The sequence below is a fragment of the Crinia signifera genome, chromosome 8, assembly GCF_055691185.1.
Source record: "Crinia signifera chromosome 8, ASM5569118v1, whole genome shotgun sequence".
Lineage (NCBI taxonomy): Eukaryota > Metazoa > Chordata > Amphibia > Anura > Myobatrachidae > Crinia > Crinia signifera.
Window position 1 is genome coordinate 82,031,589 of NC_139224.1, and position 15,908 is coordinate 82,047,496.

Below are 15,908 nucleotides of genomic sequence, written 5' to 3' on the forward strand. Positions count from 1 at the left end.
GTTACACTATAATAAGTACATTGCATTCAGAACGCACACATGAATAAATCATGTGTGGAGGTGACAGGGTTAATGTAGTTCACGGAGCCGCGGCTCCGCTGCTCATGATATATCAGGCTGTCACAACATAAAGGAATTTGAGAGGCACAAGCAGACCGACAATAGCCCTTAAAATGGCTAAGGATAATACAAGGCACAGTAGCTAATATTTCAATATGCATTACATAATGTGACACACACGGATCACCAAACTTCTATAAAGCCGGGTATGCGACTAGTCAGTTTGCGGTAGTCACCCTGCCAAACTTCTATAAAGCCGGGTATGCGAGTATAGTCAGTTTGCGGTAGTCACCCTGTAGTTGCATACCCGGCTTTATAGCAGTTTGGCAGGGTGACTACCGCAAACTGACTATACTCGCATACCCGGCTTTATAGAAATAATGAACTACAATAGTTACACTATAATAAGTACATAGATTCCATTCATGAAGTTGTAATGGCTGGACGAACATGCATATTAGATGTAAATGTGTAGCAGCAAATGATATCAGAAATAAAAAGGGGAGATTTATGAGGTGAATATACTGAACACAGTTTATTTTATCAGTAATAGTGCAATATTACAATGTTGTCAAAACAAGTCTAGATGGTAACAATTGGAAGCAACACATGTAACAATGTTAGATAAAAGGGTATGTGCACATATAATGTCTGAAAATGGTGAATGTTAATGTGGCTATTACAAAACAATATGCATTACATAATGTGACACACACGGAGCATCAAACTGCTATAAAGCCGGGTATGCGACTACAGGGTGACTACCGCAAACTGACTATACTCGCATACCCGGCTTTATAGAAGTTTGGTGCTCCGTGTGTGTCACATTATGTAATGCATATTGAAATATTAGCAACTGTGCCTTGTATTATCCTTAGCCATTTTAAGGGCTATTGTCTGTCTGCTTGTGCACATTATATGTGCACATACCCTTTTATCTGATACCCCTTTTACACCACCGAAAAATCTGGGTCAGCGGCGGGTCAGACCCGGATCCTCGGCGGTGTAAATGGGGGGTATCCGTGTCCATTTACACGGGTCCTCTACCCAGGTCCTGACCTGGGTAGAACACGGATGGGACCGTGTAAATGGCGGTGTAAATGGTCCCGCTGCGGGTCCAGGCACCCGCAGCGGGTCCACAGCGTGCAGCGCTGGGGAAGCTGTCCCCAGGTGCTGCGGGAGGAGGGGGGTCCCTGCGGCTACTGAGTGGAGATGGGGTACCTGTCAGCGGCCAGCCTGACACGGCGCTGCCACTGCTGTATCTCCCCCGCTGCTGTATCTCTTGCGGCGGATGGCGGTGTCGGCGGTCAGTGTCGGCGGTGTTACCATATATAATTTTGTTTGCATAGAAATTGAATATTATTTTGATACTATAAAGTAATGTAGTGTAGCTATAAATTGAATATGTATATCATTCAAATGTTTACAGAATGTAGCAATATTTGTATTTAGGTAGTCTGTGCTGTAAGGCAGAATTGTGGGACAGTGTATATTAGACAGACTGTATTGACTCCAGCCATCTGGTTTCCTTTCTGGAGAATGTAGCTGCTAGTACATCATCCAAGTTACTTTGCAGGACAAACAAGACACTATTGTATTTTGACAACAGGAGTGTAAAATAGATTGATGCACAGGGAGAGACCAGAACAGGAGATCTCGCAAAGGAGATTACCACTAGAGTCCAGACAAGCAGGAGACCCTGTCACCATTAGCATCCATAAATTCAATAACGTCATGAGAACAGGGAACTTCAATTCATGTATTTGGGATATAAGGAGAGAGATAGAGTAGACATTCACTCTCACACACACAGACACTCACAGACACACGGACAGTCGGCAAGAAACCCATTCAGAGAGTCAGGAGGAGAGATGTGAGAGAAGCAAGAGAAAGAATGGAATAAATAAGCAATGGGCAGGAGGTGAGGTGAATCATAGGTAGCTATACCCATGTAACTTGTAAGTATGTCATTTTATGTTAGTTTTGTAGCAATCTAAGTTTGTCAATTGTTTAATGTAATATAAGCAAGGAGGCGTATATATAAATATATATATAATAGCATATACATCAATTACTGTGTAAAATTATTCTGTATGGTTTGTTTTGCCTATAAATAAAATCCTCCAATTGGAGCTAAAATTACAAGTCTCGAACTCTCATATTTGGGGAATCAAATTATGACAAGTACTCTGTATATTGTATTGTAAAGTCTATTGGAATATAATTGCAGATGTTAAATATATGTGTTATATCAACACAAGATATAATAAATATATTTTATATAATAATATCTCAATCTCAATAACTATTATTGGGCTAAGAGAGATATATGATCCCTAAAATAAAACTCTACAATGGCGACCGCAGCAGGACCTGTACATTTTGGTATCTGATTGTATGATTATGATATTTATAAGGAGTAGCAAATGCGTGAAGCTGGCTTCCTAACCTACAGAATCACAGTGAGGATGTATCTAGGAAAACGTAATACTATTGTGTATTTTTATCTTGCATTGTTTGTAGACCTAGAATAACGTATTGGTGAAACAGAACTGATATTCCATTGTTACCATTATCTGGGAGTGCACGCTTAGATATTGATAATATGGCATTATTCAGAAACATTTTTAACTAATACTACATTTACTAGGCTCAGCACAAGGGCATGTTAGCCTGCTGACACATTGCAAGATCACAGTGGGGTATGTTACTAAATAGGCACATGATAATTGTAAGGCCTAGAATAAAATAGAATGGAAATGAGCATTTCCAAATAAATGATAATTAGTACCAGATATTAGAGTTAACTTTGAGAATCCGGACACTCTCATTGGGAGGATATCTTGTGTACAAAAGTATAAATACAGCATTGTAAAATAAGTGCAATGTTGAAAATGAAAAGAGTTGCTGTAGCATTTAGGAAACTGCACAGAGCAGCGACTTTAGAAGTTAAGCAGGAATGTAAAGAGAAATCAGGTTCACGTCTTAAGAGCTCATGCCTCAAAATGAATGCAAAGGTGCATTGCTTCTTAAAATCCCTAAAGGTTAAGAAGTGTACTCAGAAGAATTCTGAGACAAAAGTAAATTTTCTGGTAGATTGTGAACAAACTGCCCAGATCTCTCATGAAGGGATCACAGAAGCACCCAGCAAAGGTGTTAGGAGCAGGGATGAGACCATAGAGGGGCTCATTCACAAACAGACTACAAAGTCTGAAATGGTCACAGATGCTAATCAGGGCTCTGTAATAGAGAGAGAACGTAATATTACTACAAATAAGGCAGGAGCAATGAGAGATGTCCCCTGCACTGTTTTGATTAAGGGGGGAGATCAGTACAATAAGGAGAGTGATTCTGCAAAATCCACACTCATAGTCCCTATTGTGACAAAAGGAATTGTGTTGCCCTCAGGGAAAAGGGAACTGGCAATAACCTTGTATACACACACTCCAATTGTAGGTAAAGTTGTCACAGAATTAAATGAGCAAATGTATTCAGCCACAAATATGTCTGAGCTGAGCAATGGCATGAATTTGAGCATGCATGATCACACAAAAGGTGTAACCCCCACACAGCAGTTAGAGACATCTAGTGGTGGAGCAAATGTCCACAGTCTCTTAGAGAGACCACATGCAGAGTGTCAATCTGTGAACACCACACAGAAGTACAGGAATGCTAAAAAGCATCACCAGGATGAGAATGTTTATATGTCCTGGAGTCCTAACCATTTTATTTTAGGTTTGGTCAAAAATGAAGCCCAAAATCCTACCAAGCATATATGGCACAGACTAACGAGTTTTTCGCCACACAAGTATATTTTTCAGAAGCTCCAAGTTTCCAGACTGAAGAGACTCGCAGGACCACCAAAAGCAAATCAAGATAGGATGCATCCTGGCAATGACAACAGGGAGTATTGTTCATTTACTTTATAGATTAAATCTAGTTATTGGGTGGTGTAAGGAACTGCCACATGTTTAAATGGATACAAGATCCAGATTAAATGTAACCTGCATCATACTGTACCTGCAGCAAAGTTTATGTTGTCAGTAACACCTCCTATTACATAGAGGAGAGAAATGGTACAAACCAGAAAACATGGCCAGCAATGTTGGACCAGTAGATCGCACAAAAGATATAGCAGCATTGTCACACCAGTTTGTAAATAGCAATAATAGTAATTGTATTTCTTTTTGTTTCAATTTTAGGTTACAAGTTCTACACAGCAGCTTCAATACTAATGGACGCAAAGTTTTAAAGAAAGCCCCAAGTCGCAACAACAACCTCTACTAAACCTTTTATTGCTGCAATTATGCAAAGAGCCAGTACCTTGCACAGCTTGTGTTTGTCATCCAAGGAGAATCCACAGTAGCTCTAAAAAAACTGTCACATGGACAAAAATCAAAGGACTTTTTTTTTTATTAGTTTCTTTTTCTTTCTTCAGTCCTTCAGAGAAGGAAAAGGTTTAAATACAGCAACTATTATTTGTTTTCTGGACACATGGACAAAATCCCCTTTTCTCTTCTTCAGGAGAAGTTCATTAACCCCTCACTACAGCAATCATTGTTTGTCAGGACACTGTGACACATGCACATTCCATTTACAGTGTGAATCTCACCCCTGCAAGTATGCAGAATCCTTTTGTACATACATTTTTTTAATCGCCAATCAATTCACACATATGATCCTCATTCTTATGTCATTGTATATACCTTGTAAATATTTTATTTTTTCTTCATATTCTTCATATGAGTATATGCTGATTATATATACGCTTCCTTCTTAAAAAGCTTCAAACTAATTTAAATATCAGACAAAGAATGGTATGCCTTACATCAAATTGCAAAAGAGAAACGTTTTGTTAGTTGTTGAGATGGACCATTCTCTTAATACAGACTCAACCAAGTCTAAGAGAATGAATAATAGCATAGATGGAATATAGTAGTTATTGTATATGCACATGGCTGCATATCACACACACTGGATGGAATTCGATATAGCCAAACCCATTCTTAACAGATATTTGGTATTACTTTGAAGCAAAATCGTAGTCATTTATTGTATTGATAGGATGTTTTCATAGATACGTCAAATCAAAATATTATTGTTAGTTATAGGATTTAGCTGGTGTATGGTTATTTTAGTTTAATATAAGATAGTATATAGGAAAGTAGGTAAGAGATCAGAGACTGAATGGTAAATTATTATTCAGTGAGGAAATTTAGTATAAACGGAGTGGATCCTTTAGAATCTACCCCAGACATTTACCTGCCAATGCCTGAAGATAAATGTTCTTATCAACAAGTAAAGCAAAAATACTTGGTTAAAGTTTCAACTGCTGTATTCAACATCACAAACTGTTTTGTTCAACACAACAAGGTTGGGGTTAAAGAGAGACATGGACACTTATCATGATTGCAGCGCGATAATCTTAAAGGACGCACAAGGACACTTGTCACGATCACAGCGATAATCGTAAAGGACATACAAAGCAAACTCGCTAAGGACTGCATTAATGAGGCTTACCAAAGGCCTGTGTTTTGCAAAACTGTGGTGAAGAAATGTATCAAGACCACAGCACTCCAAGGGCCACACAAGTAAAGCAACATTTCAAGCAAGTCAACAGCCTCTACACAAGTAAAGCAACATTTCAAGCAAGTCAACAGTGTCTATGAAGAATTCTACTTCTACGTCCACCATACTGCAAATGTAAAGTGTCTATGAAGAATTCTACTTCTACGTCCACCATACTGCAAATGTAAAGTGTCTCCAAGAACTGCAACCCACACAGGTGACAGCCCTCAGCCAGGAAATCACTGTGAGCAACAGTACAAGGAAAGCGTCGTCACTCATCGACCAAACAACATCTACAAGGCAAGCTGTGGCGTGGCATATAACTGTCTGTAGCAATGAAAATATTTTCCTCATGAATACTGAATATAAATAACCTCTGTCCCTGGTCAAATTTAGTTATTATTGGGTAAATCAGGTTAATTAAATGAAGGATATTTCATACCAATGGTTAATTTATGTTTAGGATAGTTTGAAAAAGAAAGTTTGGAAATATATATGAAGCAATTATGATAATTTACTGTGTGACCAATCAAAATAATTTCTCATGGTCACAAGCGGGGGACTGTTACCATATATAATTTTGTTTGCATAGAAATTGAATATTATTTTGATACTATAAAGTAATGTAGTGTAGCTATAAATTGAATATGTATATCATTCAAATGTTTACAGAATGTAGCAATATTTGTATTTAGGTAGTCTGTGCTGTAAGGCAGAATTGTGGGACAGTGTATATTAGACAGACTGTATTGACTCCAGCCATCTGGTTTCCTTTCTGGAGAATGTAGCTGCTAGTACATCATCCAAGTTACTTTGCAGGACAAACAAGACACTATTGTATTTTGACAACAGGAGTGTAAAATAGATTGATGCACAGGGAGAGACCAGAACAGGAGATCTCGCAAAGGAGATTACCACTAGAGTCCAGACAAGCAGGAGACCCTGTCACCATTAGCATCCATAAATTCAATAACGTCATGAGAACAGGGAACTTCAATTCATGTATTTGGGATATAAGGAGAGAGATAGAGTAGACATTCACTCTCACACACACAGACACTCACAGACACACGGACAGTCGGCAAGAAACCCATTCAGAGAGTCAGGAGGAGAGATGTGAGAGAAGCAAGAGAAAGAATGGAATAAATAAGCAATGGGCAGGAGGTGAGGTGAATCATAGGTAGCTATACCCATGTAACTTGTAAGTATGTCATTTTATGTTAGTTTTGTAGCAATCTAAGTTTGTCAATTGTTTAATGTAATATAAGCAAGGAGGCGTATATATAAATATATATATAATAGCATATACATCAATTACTGTGTAAAATTATTCTGTATGGTTTGTTTTGCCTATAAATAAAATCCTCCAATTGGAGCTAAAATTACAAGTCTCGAACTCTCATATTTGGGGAATCAAATTATGACAAGTACTCTGTATATTGTATTGTAAAGTCTATTGGAATATAATTGCAGATGTTAAATATATGTGTTATATCAACACAAGATATAATAAATATATTTTATATAATAATATCTCAATCTCAATAACTATTATTGGGCTAAGAGAGATATATGATCCCTAAAATAAAACTCTACAGGCGGTCCCTCTGGCGCAGGGGAAAAGACCCTATTTTGAGTGGAGATGGGGTACCTGTCAGCGGCCAGCCTGACACGGCGCTGCCACTGCTGTATCTCCCCCGCTGCTGTATCTCTTGCGGTGTCGGCGGTCCCTCGGCGGTCAGTGTCGGCGGTCCCTCTGGCGCAGGGGAAAAGACCCTATTTTGAGTGGAGATGGGGTACCTGTCAGCGGCCAGCCTGACACGGCGCTGCCACTGCTGTATCTCCCCCGCTGCTGTATCTCTTGCGGCGGATGGCGGTGTCGGCGGTCAGTGTCGGCGGTCCCTCTGGCGCAGGGGAAAAGACCCTATTTTGAGTGGAGATGGGGTACCTGTCAGCGGCCAGCCTGACACGGCGCTGCCACTGCTGTATCTCCCCCGCTGCTGTATCTCTTGCGGTGTCGGCGGTCCCTCGGCGGTCAGTGTCGGCGGTCCCTCTGGCGCAGGGGAAAAGACCCTATTTTGAGTGGAGATGGGGTACCTGTCAGCGGCCAGCCTGACACGGCGCTGCCACTGCTGTATCTCCCCCGCTGCTGTGTCTCTTGTGGCGGATGGCGGTGTCGGCGGTCCCTCGGCGGTCAGTGTCGGCGGTCCCTCTGGCGCAGGGGAAAAGACCCTATGATTGCCGGCGCTGCTGTATCTCCCCCCGGCGGCCGGTCCTTGCGGCGGATGGACAGTCAGTGTCGGCGGTCCCTCTGGCGCAGGGGAAAGAAATAGTCCAGAGGGACCGCCGACACTGACTGTCCATCCGCCGCAAGGACCGGCCGCCGGGGGGAGATACAGCAGCGCCGGCAATCATAGGGTCTTTTCCCCTGCGTCAGAGGGACCGCCGACACTGACCGCCGACACCGCCATCCGCCGCAAGAGATACAGCAGCGGGGGAGATACAGCAGTGGCAGCGCCGTGGCAGGCTGGCCGCTGACAGGTACCCCATCTCCACTCAGTAGCCGCAGGGACCCCCCTCCTCCCGCAGCACCCGGGGACAGCTTCCCCCCTCTACCCCCACAACACCCGGGGACAGCTTCCCCCCTCTACCCCCTCCAAGCTATATAGATAGATCTATATAGATCTATATATATAGATATATATCTATATATATATATATATATATATATATATATATATATAGATATATATATATATATCTATATATATGTATAGATAGATATATATATATATAGATATATTTCTATATATATATATATATATATATATATATATATCTATATACAGTGGTCGAAGCGGGGCGGTATACGGGGGTATGGCATACCCCCACTTTAATCTGAAGATAAAAAAAAAAAGTTTTTTTTCCCCCTCAGGATGCTCTCTGATCACTCAGCAGCACATATTGTGCTTTTGTAATACCCCTGTACAACGGGGCAGTCTGGCAGGGGACGTTGATGGACAGGGGGGTGTCCTAAGGTGCGCACTATATTCACTCTTTACTTTTCCATACCCCCACTTCAAAATTTCCATACCCCCACTTCAAAATTTCCACTTCGACCACTGTCTATATAGATATGTATATCTATATATATAGATATCTATATATATATATATATATATATATATCTATATATCTATATATATATAGATATATAGATATATATATATATATCAACAAGGAAAGGCAGGGCTGACCCAGGTCTGCGACTAGTCAGTTTGCGGTAGTCACCCTGCCAAACTGCTATAAAGCCGGGTATGCGACTACAGGGTGACTACCACAAACTGACTATACTCCCATACCCGGCTTTATAGAAGTTTGGCAGGGTGACTACCGCAAACTGACTAGTCGCATACCTGGCTTTATAGAAGTTTGGTGCTCCGTGTGTGTCACATTATGTAATGCATATTGAAATATTAGCAACTGTGCCTTGTATTATCCTTGGCCATTTTAAGGGCTATTGTCTGTCTGCTTGTGCCTCTCAAATTTAACTGCGGGACCAGACCGGCATTTCTATACTGAAGTTTAGTAGACGCGTACCCCGTCACTTTTGTTTAGGTTCTGTACTCACGCCTCTTTGTTTTGGTATGCCCTTAACCCAGCCCATTATGATAATTTTGTTCATATATATCGTGTCAAAAGCCCAAATCGAGAGAGTGTGTACGGTGGTACAATCTTTTTCTTGCGACTGTTTGGACGGGAGTACATCGGACGTCGCAAGTAAAATTGTACAGGTGTGTACGCGCGTGATCGGCTGTTGTTTGTGGACGGTCCGACGGGAGTACAGTCGGCCAAACGGTTGGATTGTATATATGTGTACCCAGCTTTACTGTAACAAGAGATAAATGCAAGGGTGATAAAGAAAGATAAACGTCCAGTCAATCACCTGCTAACTGACTTTTTTCAAACACAGCCTGTAACATGGTAATTAGCAGGTGATTGGCTGGACGTTTATCTCTCTGTATCACCCTTGCATTTATCTCTTGTTAAGGCTTAATACATCTGCCCCTAAGTCCCTGGTGGCAATTTGCTACCATACTCAACTGTATTTTCTTTAATCATTGGCATAAGTCGATCAAACAGTCTAGAATAGAATGTTCCTGGACAGGAAAACAGTGTAGCAATGGGATGCTTTTAGCATCCTGGAGGTCGGGAGATAGAATTGCCTGCAGCAGGAAAGCAGGAAAGGAGTACTAGGGTTAAGGGGGAGGGGCAAGGTAAATGTACTACCCTTCATTTGGGATGCCAGTAGCAATGGGTGCATCAACAATTTTTTTTTTCTGTCAAAAATAAGCATGAGAATTGATACAGTTTCTACAATAGGTGTTGCTTAGGCTAAGGCCCTCTACTTTATAAGTGTAAGGATCAAGGCAACTAGAGAATCAGTGCCATAAATTCAAGAACATGTCTGAATCTAGCTCTTAAATTACCAAATTGTATTTTACAGTATTGAGAGGATAGCAACATATGTTACAGTTAAACTTGCAGTGTATCCGTGTATTGCCATCTTCAGACTCCGCTAACATCTTGGGGTCAGTGTAAGGAGAACTGGTCATGGTGTACAATTACCTTAGGGAATATGATTTACTAACTTCATTATTATAATTGTACCATAAGTTCTACTTTATATGTAATTTTATAATACATATTGAGAACAAAACCTATATAAGTATGCTGTTAAGAACAATAGATGACGGGATACATATGGTGACTGGTGGTAGGTATGCTGCCAGTATCCCAACAGAGGAATACCATCTCACTGCCCCCCCCCCCCCCCCCCGAAGCCTAACCCTCCCCTCACTAGTGCCTAATTTGAACCACAGGCCCATTTACACTGCTATATAAGCCAGGTCCTTCCCAGGACCAACCGTGCTTGTTACCAGTGTAATGGTAGATTATTATTATTTTCATACAGATCTGCGCTATACTTATCTTGAGGCTGGTCTTGTACTATAGAGGAGATGAACTAAGTCTTGGAGATAAATTAAGTGGAGATAAAGTGACAGTTAGGAGCCGACTGGACAGAGGTTTATCTGTCTCCACTTTACCACTTTCCAAGGATAAGTACATCTGCTCCTATGTGCTGACTGACACAAACTGATTTAAATAACAGCTACTAGCAGTAGACCATTGCCGTTTATGCTAGTACTCTTGAGCTGATTGTGGGTCAGGTGCCTCCAAGGCAGTGTCAGCCTACTTAATTCCTTGTGCTAATTTAAGAATCTGCCTATGTGTGCCATGCGTCTGCATGCGGAAGGTGAACCAGAGTCTGTTCCCTCATTAGTATCTTGGCTTGAACCCATCCAATGTTGGGTGCAAACGATCCACCTGAAACAAGCGTTCCATCTCCATTCGCATGCAACAGTACGAATGAGCACAGAAGTCGACTGGAATGCGTACATCATACCCACAAGATGGAACAGTTTAGTGCATCTGCATCATCCCTGAGAGATTGTTTTGTGAATAGCCAGATCAATCCGTCCGCATTTGTAATCTCCGTCCATTGTCTGGTGTGTAAAATTTGCCAAATTATTTCTACAATACATGAGCCAAATATCAGCAACATCTGTATATATTTTCACTTCTGTCCTAATCAGAATCAGGCCCTTTGTCTGCTGTTATACAGGCTACTAAGTTACTGTAATTGCAAAGCCTTATCTTCCACTCTCGGAATAATCCTATAGGAAAGCTATCATTGCTTTCAGTTTAAGCTTTGGAGACAACCATCTGCAAGTGGACACATAAACATTGCATGAGATCTGGGATGCTATAGGTCATGGGTCTTCTACCTGTGGCCCTCCAGATGTTGTGAAACGACATGTTCCAATATGCATTGCCACATTTTTTCCTATAAGAGCATGCCAAAACTGTCAGGGTATGCTGGGACATGTAGTTCCACAACATCTGGAGGGCCACAGGTTGAAGACCTGTGCTATAGGTGAAGGCCTCACCAAGATCAATACTGATTATATTTCAGGTGCATTCGTTTCCTAAAATAGGTAATCATCATACATGACCTTATTTGTCTTACTCACCCATTAAAAAGTGTAAAGGATATTCGTCATACTTCTTTATAACCGTTCCCATAAAAAACTTGCTTCCAAAAAGTTCCGGTGCCATAAATGTACCATATTTGGCCATTCCTATTTCATAAGGTGTAAATTCCACCCAGTCTGTAAGTAAAACAGAAGAAAGTGCTGTTGTAATATGCAGTTCCCCAAGTCATGGAAAATGGTGAATATGTAGTTTCCCACAGGGACGGACTCAAATTTCTAGCAGCTATTGACATATACGGTAAAAGCAAGGTTTTCCTTAACATATTGTACACATAGAGTATAGGTTTAGTATTTTTAATATGACTTCTATGGTAATGGAAATACACGCCCTATTTGTTTTAGAAATGATCATATTACATAGTTACAGTTACATAGTAGGTAAGGCTGAAAAAAGACTTGCGTCCATCTAGTTCAACCTGGTATAGATATCCATTGCTGATTTGGTAGGTTCTGGTATTTTACAGACAAATTATATTTCTTATTTGTACCCATGGATGTTTTTCTCCAGTAAATGTTTGTCCAACTTTGCCTTGAACGCATTTAATGAGCCAGCCGTTACCACCTCTCTGGGAAGAGAGTTCCAGAGTTTGACTGTTCTGACCGTAAAGAAATTCTTTCTACTAGCTGAATTAAATCTTTTTTCTTCTAATCTATACTCATGCCCTCGCGTCCTAGATTCCTTTCTAGTAGAAAAGAGGGTGTGTGACAGTTCCTTATATTGGCCCTTGATATACTTGTACATGTTGAGCATGTCCCCCCTTAAACGTCTCTTTTCTAATGTAAATAGTCCAAAATTGCTTAATCTCTCCCCGTAGCTTAAATTCTCCATTCCCCTAATAAGCTTTGTTGCTCGCCTTTGGACTTTTTCTAATTCTATGATGTCCTTTTTATAGTGTGGGGCCCAGAACTGTACTCCGTACTCTAGGTGAGGTCTCACCAATGCTTTATATAGTGGCATAATTACCCTTGAGTCCCTAGTTTCCATTCCCCTCTTAATACATGCCAGAATTTTGTTGGCCTTTTTTGTAGCTACATTACAATGGGCACTACATCCTAGATTGCGGTCTATTTGGACTCCTAGATCCTTTTCAAGTATGGAATTACCCAGTTCCTCTCCGCTAAGGTTGTAACTTGCACACTGGTTGTGTCTCCCAAGGTGCATAACCTTACATTTATCTACATTGAACCTCATCTTCCATTTTTTTGCCCACTCATCTAGAATTGCAAGATCATTTTGAAGCATGGTGACATCTTCTGATGATTTGATGACTTTGCTAAGTTTTGTATCGTCCGCAAAGATGGATACATTGCTGAGTAACCCTATCCCAATATCGTTAATAAAAATGTTAAACAAAATGGGCCCCAAAAAAGAACCCTGGGGCACTCCACTTAGTACCGGTATCATATCTGATACGGCACCATTCACAACCACTCTTTGTTCTCTATTACATAGCCAATTCCCTACCCATCTGCAGATATTTTCACCCAATCCTAGGTTCTCCATTGTATTAATCAATCTCTTGTGTGGGACAGTATCAAATGCTTTAGCGAAATCTAGGAAAATCACATCTACAGCATTTCCATTATCGAGGTTTTTGCTAACCTCTTCATAGAACCCAAGAATAAAAAATAATAATAATCCAACTAAATAAGTTGTGCTTAAATGTTATCCTTGGGTCCAGTTATGTGGTGAGGAACATGATTCACTTCTGTTTATGCACATATTTTATAACTTAAAGCCACAAGCACTGATTTTGCCCATTACATTGACCATAAACAATTTGAATTGGTTCTGGACCACCAACCTGAGGCACCCCTGCAAGTGCTTTGAGGCACCCCAGGGAGCCTAGGCGCACAGTTTGGGAACCACTGCCATAATGACAACATGAAAAAATGTTGGGAGATTTTTGCTAATTTAATTAAACTAAGAAATCACATGTACTTAATTATTCACAATTTGCTCAATACTTTGTTGATGCACCTTTGGCAGCAATTACAGCCCCAAGTTTTTTTGAATATGAAGCCATAGGCTTGGCATACCTATATTTGGGCAGTTTCGCTCATTCCTCTTTGCAGTACCTCTCAAGCTCCATTAGGTTGAATGGGAAGCGTAGGTGCACAGCCATTTTCATATCTCTCCAGAGATGTTCAATCGGATTTAAGTCTGGACTCTCAAGGACATTCATAGAGTTGTCCTGAAACCTCTCCTCTGATATCTTGGCTGGTGCTAAAGGTTGTTGTCTGCATTCATCTTTCCCTCTATCCTGATTAGTCTCCCAGTTTCTGCCACTGAAAAACATCAGATGCTGCCACCAACATGCTTCACTGTAGGGATGGTATTGCCTGGTTTCCTCCAAACATGACACCTGGCATTCAAGCCAGATTTCAATCTTAGGGCAATATTCAATGCTAAATTATGTGATGTGCAGCGAATCCTGTTTAGGATTCGCTGCACATTCGCAGGGTTCTGGAGGGCTGGAGCATTCGCTGCCAGCCCTCCCTGTCACCCTATTCAACGCTCGCTGCCCCTGACGGTGAATTTTAACCCCAGTGCTGGGGGACGGAGGCAGGCAGGGAGATGGAAGCCTCCCTGCCTGCCCCAAAATGTGTGGGGGAGAAGGAGGGCTCCCGGGGACACAGGCAGCAGAAGCTGCCCTCCCCCCAGGAGAGCTGGCAGGGGACACGGGTAGGGAGCCACTGCACTGATCCCTCTCCTGCATATGTAATGAGCGGGAGCAGTGTGAAGTGAATATATGAATATGTAATGAGCGCCTCTCGGCTCCTGGTCCCCTGCTGGCGAATGTCTAAAAAAATTAATAAAAATTAAGTATATATTCAAGTGCTTCAAGCACATGAATACAAATAGCATGCCCCTTCACAATAAAAATCTACTTTTTGACACCAAACAAAAAGAAAACCTTTATTTTAAAAAATCATTTACCAGTTCACCTTTAAAAGATGTCAAATGCAAAATGGTAAATCATGGCAAAAATCATGCTGAAAGCAGTTTTCCATCCTAGCATTGAATACACTCTTGGCGAATCCCAGTGCAAACCCTATTGAAATACACCAACGAATTGAACCTAGCATGAAACGGAGAGCTGGCTGGCATTCACTGTTCGGCAAACAGTGAACATTGAATAGGGTGAATCAGCTTTTCAGTGAAAAAGATTCACCGCAAGGAGTTAAAACAGCCCGATTCGCCTAAAAAATAAAAATCGGGAGCATTGAATACTGCCCTTGGTCTCATCAGACCAAAGCATTTCATTTAGCATGGTCTGAGTCCTTCAGGTGCATTTTGGCAAACTCCAGACGGGACACCATATGCTTTTTACTAAAGGGTTGATTCGGTCTGGCCACTCTACCATACCAGGGATGGTATTCCTTCTTCTCTCTCCACAGAAAACTGCTGCAGATCTGACAGGATGACAATCAGGTTCTTGGTCACCTCCCTGATTAGGGCCCTTTTCCCCTGATCACTCAGATTAGATGGCCAGGCAGCTCTAGGAAAAAACCTGGTAGTTCCAATCTTCTTCTATTTATGGATGATGGATGGTCACTGTGCTTATTGAGACCTTCAAAGCAGCAGATATCTCGGAGGTCTACAGACTTCATGCTTGGTTTGTGCTCTGATATGCATTGTCAAGTAAGGGACCGCACATAGACAGGTGTGTGCCTTTCCAAATCATATCCAATCAACTAAAATTACCACAGGTGAACCTCAATTAAGCTGTAGGAACATCTCAAGGATGATCAATGGAAACAAGATGCACATGAGCTCAATTTTGAGCTTCATGGCAAAGGCTGCGCATACTTATGTATCTCCCAAAAACTTTTTTCATTGTCATTATGGGGTATAGTGTGTAGAATTTTGAGGGGAAAATGAATTTATTCCATTTTGGAATAAGGCTGTAACATAACAAAAAGTGAAGCGCAGTGAATACTTTCCGGATGCACTGTAGTACTAAAACAATTTAAATTGCTGAACGATTTATAAACTGGACTCATTTTCATATTTTCCTGCAGTTTCCCAAACAAATTGATATCCATCTATACAGAATTTTAATGAAGACAAACCAGTACAAATAACCTATTAATCTTGTTACTATTATACAGAACTTGTTACTTTGAACCAGGGCCGGATTAACAATGGGCCTGATGGGA

General features: G+C 41.0%; 1 protein-coding gene across 3 annotated transcripts in view; it reads right to left on the reverse strand.

The window, feature by feature from the left end:
• The window catches only part of PLA2G4A (phospholipase A2 group IVA), a 234,620-nt gene that overhangs the window by 62,907 nt on the left and 155,805 nt on the right, over positions 1 to 15,908 (reverse strand). For all 3 annotated transcript variants that reach the window (XM_083156746.1, XM_083156745.1, XM_083156747.1), the window contains one exon: positions 11,724 to 11,861. In XM_083156746.1, the coding sequence (XP_083012872.1) occupies positions 11,724 to 11,861 (138 nt within the window). The remainder of the gene's footprint in view (positions 1 to 11,723; positions 11,862 to 15,908) is intronic.